General features: G+C 42.4%; 2 protein-coding genes across 6 annotated transcripts in view; one reads left to right on the plus strand and one right to left on the minus strand.

Moving 5' to 3' along the window:
- The window catches only part of frmd4ba (FERM domain containing 4Ba), a 61,332-nt gene extending 55,914 nt beyond the window's left edge, over positions 1-5,418 (plus strand). For 2 of the 5 annotated variants that reach the window (XM_049587337.1, XM_049587306.1), the window contains exons 20-24: positions 241-405; positions 1,010-1,764; positions 1,864-1,999; positions 2,371-2,619; positions 4,240-5,418. In XM_049587337.1, coding sequence (XP_049443294.1) covers positions 241-405; positions 1,010-1,764; positions 1,864-1,999; positions 2,371-2,619; position 4,240 — 1,306 coding nt within the window. In that variant the 3' untranslated portion in view covers positions 4,241-5,418. Of the gene's footprint in view, positions 1-240; positions 406-1,009; positions 1,765-1,863; positions 2,000-2,370; positions 2,620-2,991; positions 3,138-4,239 lie in introns of all 5 variants that reach the window. The other 3 variants (XM_049587316.1, XM_049587333.1, XM_049587325.1) reach the window with 3 other exon arrangements.
- Positions 5,419-13,940: 8,522 nt separating this feature from the next.
- Positions 13,941-18,790, minus strand: arl6ip5a (ADP-ribosylation factor-like 6 interacting protein 5a). The gene is made up of 3 exons (XM_049578796.1): positions 18,545-18,790; positions 14,908-15,125; positions 13,941-14,536 (listed from the first exon to the last, which is right to left on the minus strand). The coding sequence occupies exons 1-3, from the start codon at positions 18,721-18,723 to the stop codon at positions 14,361-14,363; spliced, it is 573 nt and encodes a 190-aa protein (XP_049434753.1). The 5' UTR covers positions 18,724-18,790; the 3' UTR covers positions 13,941-14,360.
- Between the last annotated feature and the right edge of the window lie 44 nt (positions 18,791-18,834).

The raw sequence follows: 18,834 nt of genomic DNA on the forward strand, positions 1-18,834 counted from the left end.
GGTGATGTGTTGCCCTCAACTTGAGAGACTTAATCTCATTTTAAAAAGTCATAACGCTTGCTGTTGCATGAAAAGAAAGATCAGTGGACTATGTAATGGCAGTCATTCAGGTGTAAGTGATGACCAAAGTGCTGCATTAAAGCAAACCCAAGGTGGTTTTTTTCCCTTCAGTTTTGAGTGCAGATGAAAAGAGGGTAGAGGTGCTCTGCCCTGAAAACATCGTTTTTATCTTTGTTCCAGATTAAATTACGGCCAAGTCCAGGAATCACTCCACTACGGTCACCGCGATGCCTTATCAAGCCACAGCAGCCCGTTTAAACCGGCTTCCAGACAGCCACGTGATGCCCGCAGCATGCCCCCCACCCCCCTCCTCACCCGCAACGCCTACAGCAGCACCCAGCTCAGGTAGGGCCCAGATTCATCTGTGTATTTCCCTTTTGTGTGTGTGTGTGTGTGTGTGTGTGTGTTTTTTGTTTTTTGTTTTTTTAAACTCTTAGACATCTGCCTCATCAACAGCTCTTGGAGTGTGTCACACACCAATTATGCTCTTCACACCCTGGCTGTGTGTGCCGTTTCCAACAAATCTATGCTAGAACACTTCTATGGTCTGTCTGCTGATAAATGAATAATGAGGACAAGAAAGCTGCAAGAATTGATTGATAAGTTGTCAACTAATAAATGAATCACCAACTAATTTGAATGATTTTATTAATCAAATTGACAAAAATTCTCTGATTCCAGCTTTTTAAATTTGAGTATTTTTTGGTTTCTTTACTCCTCTATGAAGTACACTAAATATCTTTGAGGTTGTGGACAAAACAAGACATCAGCATCATCATTGTGGGTTTTGGGGGAAAATAACCAACAATTTTCACCAAAACATGAATACATTTGAGAAAATATTCATTCTCATTGTAACAGTCAGTTTGAAGCAAATGGGAGTCTTTTCACATTTGTGTTTTGGTAAAAAGCTTTTACATTTTTTTTTTTTTTTTTTTTACAATTGTAGATCAGAGGATGCTCCACAACATCTGCGCCAGCGTAGTGGTAGTCTCGAGTCCCAGTCTCAGTTCATGACAGAGACCGAACCTGTTATGCCAGGCTTCACCTTGTCCCCAGCCCGACGCAGCAACAGCACAGAGGTCCTCGATGACGGCTCCTCCTACACAAGCCAGTCCAGCATCGAGTACAGCGTCCCCGGTAACCACACCCACAGGCGCAGGGCTCGCGGCCGCCACAGAAAAGACATGTACGCCAACACGGGCAGCATGCCTAACCTTGCTCAGCCGGACACCCGCTGCTACGCCTACCAGCCACGGGCCAGACCCACCACGACGGCCTACTACGTGACAGGTTATCCCAGCTACGCAGAGCCAGAGCCTTACTCCAATGGAGTCTACATGTATGACAACGAGATGGAGGGACACTATAACGTCAATCCCTCGTACCATCACACAGCTTATCACAGCCACGACATGCACAGTCACTACGGTACCGACGAGATAGACGGCATGTCGCAGAACCCGTACGCCACACTGCGGCCACCCAGGAATCGTCAGGCGCCCCGCAGCAATGAGCAGGTTGGCAAGAACATCCAGAAAGCTTTGGTGGCTGAACACCTGAGAGGCTGGTACCATCGCAACGCTGCACAGAAGCAGGCGTCATACAACTACGACTACGACAGAGGCTCCCAGCACAGCCTGGGCTACCAGACCATGCCTTCACCCTACAGTCACAACAACAGGAACATCGCCTACTCCTCAGGTTAGATCACTGTATTACAGTCTCTGGTGCATTATGTTGTTGACCCTGGTTCCACATGTAGGTGGGACAGCTGCTGACTTGTACCATTTTGTTCTGCAGTGTCCTCGGCATCCTCTAGTGGAAACTGGCACAGCCACATTAGTGGTGGTGCTATGTCGGAATACGACATGCCCATGCATGCACCGCAGTCCTACTCCTACAGTACAGCCCCCTTCAGCCACTCCGCCCACAGCAGGTGAGAAAAAAAAACTTGGCCTCAACTCAGCTCCTTATCCAATAAGCCACTCACTGATCCTCCTTATCCCCAGAGCTAAGCGCTACTGTTTAATTACCTAGAATGGATGGCAACAGAAAATATAAGCTGCTGTTTTGTTTAGTTATCCGTTACACGCAACATTACTGTGGACTGACATGTAGCCAATGTTACCTTTTCTTCAACTTCATCCTTAAGTTAGAAAATCAGAAAACATCCATCTGCTTAACATGACAGTGTGGTTCAGTAGTAGGATTATAGGATCTGTGCAGGCAGCAGTCCGTTCTTCCTCAGAGCTTAAGACTGGTTCTGCTCTCCTCCTTAACTGTCCACTGGCCCCTGCTTTCTTGTAGATATGGCGCCTCCCAGCCTTTTAAGGGTTCCTGGCACAGCCCCGATGGCCAGAGGCGCTGTGCCTTTTTTCCTGCTAGTTCTTCCTCCTCAGCTTCCTCCTCCACTTCCTCCCTGCCCTCCTCCTCCTTTCCCTCCTCCTCCTATTCCCCCGGCGTTCGGGTCAGGCAGGTGGCCTCCAGCCCTGCACAGCCACAATCCTCCAGAGGGCACAGGCTCAGTAAGGTGTCCTTTACTAAAGGTAGCTCATAGTAAGTAAACAGCAACGGCCTGAGCCTGTGCGTCTGCTTCTTTCAGTTTGTCTGCACCGTGACTCCATAGTCTGCTTGTTGATGTTTTGAAGTGAACTTTGCATTTTTGAGATGTTTGACGGAATTGCCATTGTCATGTATGAATAGGTAACTGCATGGCTTCTTTAAAAAAAAAAAAAAAAAAAAAAAAAAACTTGGCTGCCCTACTTCCTTCTCCAGCTGGCACATTGTCATCCAGTGGTCACATTTCTCTGCAGTGTGCCTTCCATAGTTTGTTTTGCCTCTGCTGTTTGCCTTCCTCATGGCCCGTGCAGAGGCTCCCTGCCCATGTGCTGCCATTCACCCCTGACCTTTGCCCCCTCTCATGTGCAGATGTGTCCCAGAGTTTGAGTGGTGGAGCTGTGATAAGATGGCGTGCCCTGCGGGGCCTTTAGAGAGATGTGGTACCATTGCCTATGCTACTGACCAGGAAAATTAACCCCTTCCCCCCAATTATCAGTCACAGCACAGAAGAAAGGGTGAGAGACGAGAATGTAAAATTTCCCCACGTGGTTATCATGGTGATGGTGATGATTCTAACAGAAAGCTCCAAATCATGTCATATCACTCTGGTTGATTTTTGCTCTGTTTCTCTGGGTGTCTTGTGGTGGTGGGAGTGCACTTGTGCGGCAGAGCAAAAAAATGTGACCGCTGAATATTGTCGCATTTGAAGGCTGTGCCTGTTTGTATAATGTCTGTGTGCGTCTGCTGTTTTGTTGGGTGAGAATGTTTGACCCTGGGTTTACTGACATTAATAAGCCTGAAACATATGAGGTAACTTCGTACATGAATGAGCCTGTTTATAACTGGTATTAACATGCTTCTTGGGTGATCAGATCACAAGTGGACAGTGCTAAATTCGAGTGTTAATGACCACCAAGACGTATTGTGACCCAGTCACTCAAAATGTTTGACAAAGTAGCCTGGGACATATTCAGAGGTCAAGGATAATGTCATCAATGCAGGACATGGTGGTTGTTTTGGTGCATTAACACTCTATAACTGTTTTACTACGACTTGGACAAAGTGTTGGATGACCATCCACTGTTTGCCCTATGAAAGAAGATATGTTGAATTCTACAGACAACGATATCTGCAGCTGTACCAACACAACTGTGAGCATGCTAATAAGCAGCTAGCAAGAGTGTGGATGCAATAACTGTGCGTTGGGCCCCTTGACTTGTGGTCAGCTAGAGACGCATGATTGACAAAGGTGTGAGCGGCAGCATATCGGCTGTCCACTTGTGTTTGGATCACTGAAACACGTTAGTACAAAGGCTGTACCCAACTGCCTCCATGTCTGCAGCTGCCTTTACTGAAGAGCAAAGTGAAAGCGAAGAATGCTTACTAAGCTCCTACTTTCAGGGTGCAGCCCCGAGTTACTATCATGTATAAACAGGCTCAATGTTTCTTGTATGTCTTTTATTTAGTTTCCTGATCTTGACACAACAAAGCTGATATATGACCCAATGGGTTGGACAGCCCAGGGTTAATTCATTCTAAACTCATGGTTAACCAGTCAAAAGCTACACTCAGTTTGCCACTTGTCTAATGTGTTCCCATCTTGTGTGTTTGTTACAGGTCCTACATAGATGTCAGCCAAATGGACTCACACATCAGTAACCAAATGCACACTAACCTGGAGCCAGAGGACCAGATTTACTGGCATGAAGACTCAAAACCAGGAACAATAGTGTAGTTGCCTATTTGTCATGGTGCTGTATGATTTTTTTCACCCTGACAAGTTGTCATTGTGCCTTAGACTGCACTTACCTGTTTTTCTGCATAAGAGGATCCAAAGAATGAAGGAACTTAACCTCTGTGGTATTCGGCGTGTAAAGGAAATGAAGTCCTCTCATTTTCTGTTCTCTTGAACGCATTTGCCAAACTGACCCACAACCTTGCGTTTAAATCATAACCCCATGGGAGTGTCTTCATGTCTGGATTGCAAGTGTTTGTGGTGATGGCACTTGTGCACTGAAACTATACCAGGACCTGCTGTGGACTGTGCAGTATAGCCAAAGGGAATGTGGATTAAACTTTTCCAGTGTTCCTCAGTAGAGATTCGGGCTTCACAAACCAAGGACTAGGACTGTTTCTGTGAGAGGATACTGAGCCGCAGTGAACAATGCTCTGCCACACACATACACACACATATGAACACTGTAACTATGAAGGATTGGACAAAGAGTGATGAGGACATTATCAAAATGAAGGATTGAACTCGTTAAAAATGAGTCAAAAAGATGGCTACTTCCTGGAACATTCTGCAGTCACCAGATACAGTTTTATCACAGCATAGCTTCTAACTACCACACTGTGCTCCAGTTTGTCATTGACCAAGTATTGAATCTATCTTACTGTCAGTACTTAGGACACAATTGAGCCAAGTGCTTCTGTCACCACTTGAGTATTATCAGAAGTCAACAACTTTGATATCACTGCCACATCTGATCAGTTACTGCAGGAAGACAGAAAATCCACTTTTGTGTTTGGTTTTTTTTTTTTTTTACTTTATTTTAACATGGTTATTTCATCCATGCTGGAAATCATGGACTGGTGCTCCCAATTTCTCTCAAGAGAATGAAGCTGTATGTAAATGTTGGTATTGTAAATACACTGGTTCCGTCTTTTTTTAGAGCATTTTTATGTATTTGAAAAGCATGTAATATATAGTAAGCAATTGTTGTTAAGCTGGTTCTTAGTAATTTGTATAATTGCATTTGTTTGAATTAAAAAAAATCAGCATTTGAATCAGTACAGTTTGTAGATCATATTTATTAATAAGAATAGCAGTAAGTATGTACCAAATAATCGGCCAAGCAGCGTAATTGACTGATTTCACTTTGCTGACTGCCATCAGCCTATCAGCAAATAATTCAATGATGGCAGTGGCAGATGTTTTTCTGTTGTGTCATCTATTTGGCATTGTTTAGGCCAAAGCACAGTCTTCCTTGGTTCAACTTCAGGATGAAAGGATGTGGTAAATTCGTCATCGATGAGTCAGGGTAAGCGCTCCGTTGCCTCCCTGCTAATGCTACAGGGAGAAACAAGTCTGTGTTGAAACTGGCAGGAGAAGAGCTAGTTAAAGCTAACTGTTAGCTGCTGGTGGCCCAAACTAACAGCTAACTGGAGGCTGCACTGAGTGACATTATGATGCGTTCAAGTTCTATTCAGTATAAATGAGTACTGGGTGAAGGTAAAATGGAACGTTCAAATGTTATCTTGTAAAATTTTAATTTTGGCGAGAAACTTGTTTAAGGAGAAATTTGTTGGTTTTCCCCAGCAATATAAATATTAGAGAGATAATTATGATATATATATGTATATATATATATATATATATATAGATAGATAGATAGATAGATAGATAGATAGATATAGATATATAGTGGTATGAAATAAGGTTATATTCAAAGTTGCCTCACAAATTTGTATCGTTGGATTCGTGCTAATTTAAAGGTAGTGTAATGATGGGCTGAATGACTTAAACGCAGTTCAGTTATTTTTTTTTATAATGATGATTTCTTTGTTTCCCTTGCACAAAATGGGGAACAAATAACAAAAGTAAAATAAACAATGACAACAACAAAAAAGATATCTGCTAATGGCTGAATTGTTATTTACAGTATCTGCCCCAAATCTCACACGGTGCAATCCTAGCATACAGACTTTGAATCTTCTCAGGGAAATTTAATCAAACGACAAAGTCCCGTCCATATGAGCGCAGGAAAACAGGATTTAAACCCAAATCCATTAAATTAGGTAATTGAACGTCTGTTCAGCCGGTTCAGTTAATGCAATGGGGTTTGAAGAAAGTACAGTGATTGCCACCACTTACAGAAGAAAACAACCTAAAGTCTCTCATTTACATTTTATTGCTCTGAAGAACAGGCTTTGTCACGGTGGCTTCGGAGGCGGTCTTGGTCAACTGGAACACATAAAATACATTCTCCACATATAAATGGTGTGCGGTGCATTCAAGGAAGCAGATTATAGTTGGAAAGATAACTGCAGAGTACTCCCTACAGCCCATTTTTTCAGTTTTGTTTTTTGTATTGTTCTTCGAGCTTGTAAGAATGAATGCTGAGCTGCAATCAGTCACGATGAGAGCTAATTATGAAGAAATTATCTGCTTTTAGAAATGGTCTCCTGCTGCAGAGCTCTGTCACTCTGCTGCATGTTCCCACTACCCGCTGTGTCACCAGGCTGGTTTTCTGTTCCCTTAAGCCATAAACCGACCAAACCAGTCTTTAAAAGCTGTCACACCCATTATGGGCTATAACCTGTTCTTCTGTCCTCCCTGCGAATGACAAGCTAGTGTTTATTGCACCAAACCCTCCCTGTAGGCCTCCTCGTTATTGAAGTCTGCTGTACACATGCATTCCCTCCCCTGTAGATTCCGCTTTAACCCTTCACCTCCTTTCCCTCCCTTCCTTCCCCAGCCGGGACACATTTTCTACTGCTAGAAGAGTATCCTGCCTCTGCTCGCCTCTTTATGAAGGCCACAGTTGAGCAGCTCTACTTGCTCGCAGTGCCCTGGCAGTGTTTTGCTTCTTGAGCGCGCTCAGGGGAGGTCTCAGACACTTCCAGCTCCTCAGCTTTACCCGAGGCGATGAGAGGGGGAGTGCTCTGTATCCAGCTGTCTCCCTCTGTCTCTGCTGCTTCACACCAGCTGCAGCCAGACATCAGGCGAGGCTGCTCCAGCTGACACTCCACTACATAAACAATAGGCTCCTATGTACTTTCCCCTCATTAAAAACACCACACACAAATCTCTGATAAGGAGAGGAGCAGGTCAGGGCTGGGTGTTAGACTTTGATACTTTGATACTTACGGTACTTAAATATGACCATAACACTGTATCAGAAAAAGTAAAGAAAGCTTTCATCAAACATCTGGTCACACTCGTGGTCTTGTTTAATTGAACAGAGAGTTACCAATTCAAATTTGCTCTAATCAACAGGGCTCCTGCTGATCCTTAAAAAGTAGTTAAAGGCACTGAGTTGATCAGTGTAAGAATAAGGTCTTTATTGGTATTAACTGTCTTTGATGAGTCATTCAGAAGTAGTTAAAGTGTCAGAGTGAATCCTTTTTTCCAGCGTTGCATTGTAAAATCTCAGAGTAATTGCTAACATCTATTTTTAGTTTGTATGCAATTTACCAAATGCCTCTTGCGGTAACGTCATGGAGATTTGGATAGCCGAACCAGCAACACTCATATTTTGTTTCAGGCTGGGATGCTCAATGCAGAGGACTGAACCCTGGACTGAACTCTGGACGACATGGAGAAGTGCTTATTTGACAAAAAATGCCTTTCTAACCAAGACATCGTGCATACGAGACTTAGTGTATTTCATGCAAAAAGTTTTTCACTCTGCATGATGGGAATCAAAGCAGTGGAATCTCACATGCAGAGTGAGAAACAAAATCTCCTAGAGAACTCGCCAACAAATGCCAGGTATCTCCCAGTTTTGTGTTACAATCAACATTTGGATAAAATTGTCCCAAGCCCAAAGTTACTGATGTCTGTTTTTCCCCCACCAGTTTTAGTTATTGTAAAATTGTAAAAGGAGTGGCATTAAAAAAGTATTTTAAAATGTAAACTATAACTTGCCTTAAGCTGTAGGAACCCACTATCAATAATTCTACGGTAACATTGATTGAAATCACGTGTGATGTGAGAGGTGTTGCTCATAGTGATGAGAATTACTGCCTGACTCAGTTCCCCTCAGATCTCCAGAGCGTTTAACATCTTTCAGCTCATTGTTTTGGTCTTACGGTCCGCAACTTTTTGGTTCTGTCTCACCATTCTCATCAGCCCCATTTTCAGTGGCAGCAGGCAGCTGTTGTGGCAAAAAGGCTCTAATACACTAACTGTATGCTAGCTGCCCAGCACCAAACAGACAGGGTTAGCAACTAGTTAGCAAACACAGTGTAGTATTTAGCAGCTTAAGAGCCAGATATTCCCCTCAGGAGCTGGACTCCTCAGAGCTAAAAAGAGAGTGACTTGAATTCATTTGGCGGACAATAATACTACGCTAAATGCAAACTAACGTTGCCTGGTGTATGCTAACACTTTAGCCATAGCTTTTTGAAGTGATATAAATGACACAGCTGGTATTTATGGGAAACACCTACAAAACGTCGCATGCTTTTACACCAAGGGGGAAAACACCACATTAGCTTCCATGCTAAAGAATTGTTGCTGTGTGCACATCAAATAAACAAAAGATTCAGAGTTAAATGGTGGCCTTTTTTTCAACCTGGGACTTGTTTTCCCCATGTTTGTGTCTAAGTGATGAATGGGAGCAGCATTTTTTTTAAACTGGTCAAGTACTGAGTGAGAGCAAACACCCAGGGCACATTAGCACCTTCAGTTTACGGCTAGTCAAAGTTCTTGTTTTTGCCACTGACAAGGTCATTGAAAAGGTCCCTACAATGAAGACTTTTTAATGAAAGAGTAAGATCTGTTGTGTATCAAGCAGATTGTGGGAAATACATATATCTCAGGTGAAGAATGAAAGAGAGACGTTCTGTCAACTTTGATGGCGTCGTTATTTGGAGACATGAAAACACGTCTGCCATTGGGCATCTCCCAGTAGACACTGAACCCCCAAACACCCTATCACCACCCTGTGGCGACAACTGGTAACAACACGGCACCCCAAAGCAGCACTGGATCCAAAGTAGCACTGTTCTTTTGTCATACATACACCACAAGATCCTTTTTGTTTAACCAGAAACAGCCCCAAAATTGCCATCGCCAAACCCACCAGACTCCATTTAAATAAACAGTAATTTTGTCATGGTAAACACACTTCATACAAAGTTGACAGATGCAAAATAAAACTCACTAAAGCCATCTTGGTTTATCTCTCCACTGTTCCAACAATTACCAACTCTGGTTTGGTTGAAACAGAAACCCTTAACTCACCAAGTTAGATGTGAAAATATTCTGGCTCTATACACACTAAAATTACTGTTTATTTGAATGGAGTCTGGTGGGGTTTGGCGGTGGCGATAACGGGGCTGTTTCTGGCTAAACAAATAATCGATATTGTATTTTGTTCTGCCCCCTAGTGGCGAAAAAATCTCTTAACGCTGCTTTAAATCCAATTAAAGTTAAAAGAGCTCTGCCAATCATATGCATGTGTGCGTGTTTAAACATCAGCATTTGAGACTTTTTTGTCAATTGCAAAAAGGTTTTTGTAGACAAACATAAAACAAGTATTGTTTTGGTATCTGTGCTTAAAGTTTGGCTTTGAATCAGCAATAGTGTTGCATACATTTTATCAGTACCCACAGAGCAGATAGGTGTCACATGTCAGCCCTGTCATAGGGCTCAGCCAAGCTCAGATTAAAGTGGCTGTTGTGCCGTGGTTTCCCCGGGATCAGCACACTTTCCTCGATCCAGGGAGTAATGGCTCTGACAAGTTATGAGGGGTGAATAGTTGGATTAGCTGGCTGGTCACATGGGCTAATACAGATGACCTTCTATGGAGGAGGCAGTGAAAGCAGTGCGGGTGTACTGGAAGGTTGAAGCGCTTCTCATTAGGATACAGCAGACTGCAAAGGTCCCTGTGGGTCATCGTTAATGTGTCACATGATCGGCTGTAGTGTAGGTCGAAGCAGCCAGATCTGCTGACTGACGGGCTGTTTGAGTTATGAGGCGAGCTAACCAGCTTGGCCAGCCAAAAGCCAAAGCCTCTCAGGCAAGCTGAGGGATGGAGGGGTCAACCCAAAGGCAGCGTGTTGTCAAAGTGTGCATGACCAAACAACATAAGTATACTAGATGACTCCCTGTCCCACGCCTTTGTGTTGTGGAAACTAAACATGAGGAAGATGTTGCAAGTCAAATGCCTGCACAGGGAGAACTGTGCTGTTACTTAGCAGCTCGTGCAAAAACAGTACACAGGTTTATTTTTGTGTCACATCACTTCTGTTGCCTCACTGAAGATTACCTTCAGAAGCAGTTATTTCCAAATGACAAGTTAGTTAAGTGTTAAGTGATTCATGCAAAAACACCTAGAGAAGATAAGTGTTGTTTTGTGTGTGTAACTTCCTTTCGTGGATTACACGTCTGTTGAGGAGAAAACACCAAAGATACACACCTGTTGGGTGTGCAGCAGCAGCACACGCATGTTGGTAGGATCCGTACGGCAGCTGCAGCTGAACAAGAGCTTCCACTGTGCCCTTGGAGACATGACTTTACTGGAGTTTATTGCCACCAGTGCTTGCGTTCACACCTCCAAGTTGCACAATGTGGATGGAGATGAGGCGCCGCAGGAGAGGACATAAATCACTACTGTAGCAGGGTGTTGGGTTGGGGGTGGGGGGTGGTAGGGGCTTGCTCAAGTCAAAGTTAAAGCGGAGAACCACTGGAATACTGTTACACCTCAGTGCGCAGAGGTCATGTTAAGGGTCTGTTTAAAAAAAATACCATGCATACCTCACAGAGAAATGATGCCTCCTGAAATGGATTTTAAAAGCTGAGGCTTAACACTTTGTTTGAAAAACCAGTACTTTAAAGTGATTACTATTTTTATTGCCTATCATTCTTATCTTCATGTTTCCCCCAGTCCTTACACGCTGTCACTTAAAGACAAAATAACAGAGCATTGTGTTCCATGTGGATTCTCGTTATCTGCAGTCAATTTCAAATGGAATCCAATAAAGAAAAAAACAGCAGAAGTAGCTGACACAGCGACTAACTCGGGTTTGGAGAATGACTGCAGATGAATCCACTCCGTCAGCTCTCTACGCTTTAATCTACTGCAGCCCATTGATTAGCATTGGGGTAAGTGGAGAGGAGAGTGAAGTTAGCCAATCCATCACCCAAGGGGCACTGTCAAGATTAAACAGTCAGAGGTGCAGGAGGAATACTGATGGCCGTGGGTTAGGACCTCACACTCCTTTGATGTCTTTGTTTCAAATATTGACACAGAGATCAGTGTTTGGACTCACATGTATTTCATAGCTCGAGACAAAGCAGTGCTTTGATCTGCATGGACATGCGGTTGGTCACTTTCAACTGTATACTTAAAGGTCCAGTGTGTAAGATTTAGGGTGAATCTAATGGTGAGGACTGCAGATTGGAAACAGCTAAAACTTCTCCTGGTTAGAATTCCTTAAGTGTTTACTCTTCAGGAGGTTTTCATCAGGAGTCAAATTATGCTGAGAGGTCTCATGCTCTCCAAAACCAACAGACCCAGGGATATACACCACTACAAACACTGAATAAAGCAGTCACGTTTCTCCTACACTGTTTGTCTCATCAGATACAGGCTGCTAGTCGAGCACCTGATAACGCATGCTCACCTTTTTTCTCTGATAACTTATGATCCAGATGTTCAGTTTTTTTTTTTTTTACCAGGAGCCAAATTATCTGCAGATGTCTCTTCCTCGCCAAAACAAACCAGCAGATTCCATTTATTCCTAACATACAAAAATGGAGCCAAAATGTCCCACATACGACCCTTGCCATCTTGCACCACTGTCTGCACAGTAGAGATCTCCACGTTATTAAGTTCCCGCCCATGCACTTATCCGACCAATCGCAAGCAGCTCCACTGAATGCCAGCACACCTGATGGCACACACAGCTGTGAATCGTGTCGTCAGATCCCCTTCCAAATAACTAATTAAAACCAAACTTATCAGAAAAACAAACACTTGAACAAACATCAGCGTTATGAGAGCTACCTAAAATAACAGAAACCATCTTTGGAAGAAAGTTATTGGATGTGTGCTTTGAGTTTTTGGTTTGGCACATGTCGCATCCCTTATCATGGAGGGGGCGGGGTTTATGACCTAAGCTGCAGCCAGCCACCAGGGGGCGACTGAGATATTGTGGCTTCACTTATGAGGTGCTGTCATCAAAGAGCATGGATACCAAGAGGTGAAGCGCCATTGAATTTTTGCCAACAGCCACTAGGGGCGCTAATGCCATTTTGGACTGTTGAGCTTGGACTGTTGCGCCCAGACAACATGCAAGATGTCAAGGAGAGAGGAGAAAAAAAGTAAAAGAAAACAGTGTAGTGCAATTAACTGCAACAACTATCAGTGGAACACTTCGCACCTGGCGTTCCACCGTTTCCCGAAGGATCCCGACAGGTAAGAACTCCTGAGGTGTAAGTTTTAAAGTGTTTTAATATCAATTTAATATGCCAGTGTTGGAGGGAAGATAACACTTACATAAGATTAACTTGATTACTCCTTCAAAATCACCCCATAAGCCAATCTACCTATATATATATATATATATGTATATATATATATATATATATATATATACATATATATATATATATATGGCCTCTTGGACCATTTATATCAGAACTGATCACTGCTTTAGCATTAAAATATATCATATTGAAATAGCCTATATATTATCATTATTATTACTGTGCCCTTACTGTACAAACTGTAAATAAAATAAAAATAAATAAAATAAATCTTTATTCCTGACTATATGATGTCGCCATTAATGTGTTTCTAGTTAAAATATTGATTTTTTTTTTTTTTTTGTATATTGGCTTATGGTGTGATTTTGAAGGAGTAATTAAGTTAATCTTCTCATAAGTGGATGTAATATGTAGAGATGCCACCTAGGCCGTTTTTCTTTGTTTTGTTTTTTTAGTCTATATTTTGCTTTACAAAAACGTAAAAAAGCAGCTGTGACCAGGCTATCACGAGGTCAGTAGCATTGTAAGCATAATTAATAGCGATATACTTCAGTTTGTTTTTGTATGCGAGCGGTTTTGCTGTGGTCTGCTGACAGTCCAAAATGGCGGCGGTAGGACGAAACCATGGGGGAATTTGTTGCCATGGGGTGTTCTATTGAGCTTCGCCTCTTGGTAACCATGCTCTTTGCTGTCATGTCATCCATCTTTATATTCAGTCTGTGGTAAAAACACTGAATAAAGTAGTTTCATGTTAAAAATATCAGTGCTTTCTCAACACTGTTTGTCACAGAGGGGTTTCTAACTACGGTGGCCGACGCAAATGACCCTATATAGCGCCAGTGTTTGGTTTGTCCGCTCTGGGCCACTGTAGAAGCATGGCAGTGAAAGTGTAGAAATAAACAGCTCATTCCAAGATAAGGAAACATGATGATTCTTAGTTTCAAGTGATTAGACAATAAATAAAACATATTACTTATAAACTATAAGTAACTATAAATTACTTATAAAACTTATTATATTTCATTTCTGCTAATATATCCCGTTCAATCCTACACACTGGATTTTATGTGAGAAGAAAAACTCGACACAGTCCAGCTTTTAGTGGGCAATTTTTTCGTCTTTGTTAGAAATCAACACTTGCATTTGCTTTCACATTTTTAGCCGAGCGTAAACTGGCAGGACAGACGGCTGTTCTGTTCTGAAACTTATTAAACACAGACTTCTTACAGTCTGCAGCTGCGCTGCACAGGAACACTGACACATTGCATAGCAGAGATGTGAGGTGCACTCATTACTGTTTAAGAAAAGTGCCCTGACAAGTTCTGGGTGGAGTGACAGATACCCTGAGGTTAAGATAAAGCCCTTCTGACAAGCTGTCTTTTCAAAACAAACACACAGTTGAAAACATCATATGTGAAACTAACATGAAGAGGTTTAGACTGAGACGTGCACAGATAATCCAAAGAAAAAAAGTCAAGCTGCGTCAGCCAGAAGAACACGTGTGCATTAAGTCCGATCACTCCTTCAGTTTTCCCTCCAGAAAGCTCTGGATTTTTTGTAAGTTGTCCTCTTGCTGACCAAGAGCCTCCAGCAAAATCCCCATGGGTGACCTCTTCAGTCCGGCTCCTTCTATCTTGTTCTCCAGTTTATTCTTCATGTTGCGCAGGCGAAAGGAAGCATGTGCAAATATCACTGAAAAGCAGATGGGAAAGTGACTGTTAGTGTTTTCAATGTTTGGCAAAAACAAACCTATAAACTGTTGTTCAAGTCAAACTATAAGAACATCAGTCTCAGAGAATCTGAGAGTTCAATCCAAAACATGTTTTACTGATTTTAAAACGAACAGTGTTGCCTTAAGTTCATTTCATATTTCAAATGCACTGATCATGATACTCTAACTAGATATCTACTATGTCATACAACATATTTAATCAGCTAATAACATTCATATTAGTCTGTTTACAGTCTTGCCAAAATAATACTGCCCCAGCAGATATAAATTAAATGTATGTGATACAAATTCTCTTTCTAGCAAATGTTCAACATCCCCATCTTAAACTTACAAGCCAGAGGTAAAGTGATTGCAGACATAAACACCATGACGCTCCCCAGCATTGAGATTAAGATGTAGCTGGCCACCATGACAGCGATCACAAACGCTGTGGGATTCTGTCTCTTAAAGTTGCTGATCACAGCTCTGTTCTCTCCAGCCCAAACTGAACCCAGGAAGACGGTCGACACCACGGCCATGGCTGTGAACATCCCCAGAGGGTTCAGGAACCTGCAGGGCAGCAACACAACACACGAGAGCAGAGGGGTCAGCACAAGACTGCTCTTCTACAACTGGAGCACAGTGTGTGTGTGTGGTCACTGGCTCCACCAAGTGGTTAGATGTTGTTTGTACAACAACAAGACGCCTTTAGTGTAGTATCACAGACTGTTATTGTGCAAATGAAACAGAACCACAGATTAATAAATGAGTATTTTTTTAGGCAAAAATACCAGGATTTGCTGTTTTGCTGCATCAGATAATAGAACAATAAATATCTTTGGGTTTCTGGTTGATAGTCGGATAAAATAAGGATTTTAAAGGCACCATCTGGCTTGAGGGAAATTTCAAAACTTCAAAAATTTAGTTCTGACACACAAAAAAATAAAAAGAACCGTATATTGTAGGCAGTGTATTCATTGCAGGCATGTACATCAACACTGACTGTTGTATTGTCCCTGCAGACACCTTGGATAGAAAAGCTTTGTGGGATAAATCCAGTCTGGCATGACTGCTGTGATGTCATCAGGCCAAGTTAATGACCTCAGTGTGTGTGGCCTGTCCCACTCAGTTAAACTTATTCAGGCTCTCTTTGAGCTATTTGGCTTCACAAGCATTGGTGATCCTGGATAACAGGGCTCAAAAAGCTGAAGAAAACTCAAAGAAAACAAGGCTGGATCAAAGTACACGTGATCCGAAAATGCTGCATGAATAAAGCAATTACAGTGTGCAGATAGTCCTCCTTTATCACCACCTGCCAATAGGACAATTTGTCTGACATATTTAAGACCTTATACAAAAGAAATCCACTAAAAATTTCCCTCAAAGTTGCCTGAATTTCTTCTGCAACAAATGATACTGATTGCCAAAACAGTATATACTGAACAATATGCTGTATTAGGGCTCAACAATAAGGATTGCTCGATTGCCCAGGGTGAGTAAAATGCAGAATTGGGCGAATAAATCCAGCAACTCCCTTTCAAGTAGTAAAAAAAGAATTAAACACATCCTTTTTTCTGGAGCTGATGATGGAAGTAGCAAAGGAGTGAACCATCTCGCTTCCTTCTCATCTCTGCTGAGAGCTGCAGATGTGCAGTACCGATCAGGCACTTGAGGAGAAAATGGCACGGTGAAGGGGAATAAAGACAAAGTTCATGAGCTGAAGCACAAGCGAGCATTTCAATTATCCTGGAAACAGAAGTTTGGCTGGATACATCCTGTACACCAGGGATACCCACTCTCAAAGAGCCAGTTAATAAACAAACATTATTATTATACAGCATTTATATATATATATATATATATATATATATATATATATATATGTATGTATAACTACTGAATTGCCTGTTTTAAACCTTTCAACCTTTCAACATCTGTTCTATGCAGGGATGTTTGTAGGATCTGAACACATCTGGGGCTTATGGTGCGTTCCAGGCAGGCTTTTGAACTCGTAAGTCACGACTTCAAGTCACGAGTTACGACTTTGTAGCGTTCCAGGAAAGTTACGGCAAACTGCCAGTTACTTCCTGTTTAACGCTGAACATGGCGAACCGTATGTTTGTGCTTCCCCAATATTTCTATCGCCAAAGGTGCCTGCTCCTTGCTCATTTGAGCGAATCAGAGGAGGAAAACAGCGCACAAGGTCACAGATGCTATTATACTTTTTATTTTACGTTATCTGTGTGTTTGGAAACGTATTTTGTATTGATTATTCTTGCACTGGAAACCAGCTGTTAGAGCGGCTGCCAGTAATGCGTTAACTTTAGGGTTATTTTATGTCTATTTCTCACCATGTATCACCTGCATCAATACGGCATCCATAGGGCTGCCATTGTTATTTAGAGGAGTAAGGTAATTGGTTTAGAGGGCTGTGTGACGTCAGAAAGCGTAACTGGGAGTACATCGATCTGGTGCGAGTTCACGGGTGGGAAGTTACGGGTTTGACTGCCGTTCCAGTGCACTTTCACGGGTTACAGGTTGTGAAAACACGAGTTACGGGTTGCCTGGAACGCACCATAAGAACAGATGTTCTTCCTCTGATACTTTTTTAATGCACTCCGTCACTTTATTTAGATTCAAAGTACAGAAAAAAAAAAAAAAACTACTGGCGGGCCACTCTGCACACTATGGTGGGCCACATTTGGCACGTGGGCCTTAAGTTGAGTATCACTTCCCTATATCTCCTTTATCGGCCTCTATTTTTAAAACAAATATCAGGTGACCAACAAGGCAAGTCCCTTTACATGTGACTTCATATTGATTACAGAGTCAAAAGATTTGACATCTGCATATCTGTTTCACACACACACACACACACACACACACACACACACACACACACACACGGTGAATGTGCCAACACAGCAAAAAAAAGCTTCTTCTTCATTGGGAAACACTGTGAGACTATTATAAACAGAAGAGGTCCATGCAGAGGCCCATTGAACTGTTTACAAACTGGATATCAACCTTAGGTTTTATGAAACAAGTAAACTGAATGTGTCAAAGTTCAGCCTTGTTGGTTTAGGGTCATGAATGATGACTCAGGACTGACTCATTGAGAAATTTTCCAATGCTGGGTGATCTGCCTACTCAGGGGTACAGGGGCTGCTGTCTTCTCACAGCTGTGCAATCTGCAGTGCAACAGCTGACAAGACAAAGGGCTTATGAGGCCTTCATGACCATAGCAACAGTATGTCATCATACCGGTCAGTAGATGGACCATGACAGGGCATGACTATTTTTAGTATGCTGGGCTTTAGATGGAACAAAGTGCCAACTGGAGCCAAGATACCTCCTAGATGAGAGATTTAACCCTTTGTTCCCTGTTCTGATTGAATCTAACTTTGTATCTACATTATCAGAGAGCAGACTGGTTCATCAGGCAGTCTGCAGTAGTCTAGATAGCTTGTAACGTTACTTGTATTTCAGGCCTATGGAAATTTTGATTTTGGCTCATGTGTATGAGTCAAGGCCCATCAGTGGTTGCAGAGTCCTCTTTTTATTTTCATGTCAGTCTGTGCTTCCACGTCACAGGGGCCTCATGTCATCATATATGAATCTTAACACTTTAATATTATTAATGAACGAAAAAGTTTCATACTTTGTTCGTACACAACAAGCACAAACTGGATAAAAGTTGCTAACTTGGATTCCCATGAGAGAGAAAGGAGAGTTCACGGTGACAGAACATCAGTGCATCACATGATAGCTTGACAGCTGGCACATCGTTCCGTTCATCCTCCTCCTCACATTAACGAAGTCTACATCCTGTCTGTGCCCTCGTTTTTAATCCTTTTACAGCAGGCTACATACAACTAACATTCAGGGCAGAAACGTCAATGAACAACCTAAACAATGAACACTATTCAGCTGTCAACTACCAAATGAACACTACTGTATTAATGTCATGTTATTTGCATGTAACTTACCCGACAACGAGGAAAACAACGATGGCCAAAGCTAGATAATTTGTTTGATAATAAAGCAGGTTGTTGACAACCCTGTTGTTCCATTTCGCCAAGTCTCTGGAGTCCGGTTTAGCGAATCTTTCCGAGCCGGGGAAGAAGTCATCCCATGGTCTGAGCGGCGTCAGCTCCACTTTAGCCATTAGCCTCCTGCTCACCTAACTGTTCTGACACCAACAGTACCAGCCCATCAGCCGGAAAAAACACCAACAGACAAACTACAGTCTCGCGAGAAACTAATGACCGCACATGCC

Source organism: Epinephelus fuscoguttatus, linkage group LG1, assembly GCF_011397635.1.
Source record: "Epinephelus fuscoguttatus linkage group LG1, E.fuscoguttatus.final_Chr_v1".
In the NCBI taxonomy this organism is placed as follows: domain Eukaryota; kingdom Metazoa; phylum Chordata; class Actinopteri; order Perciformes; family Serranidae; genus Epinephelus; species Epinephelus fuscoguttatus.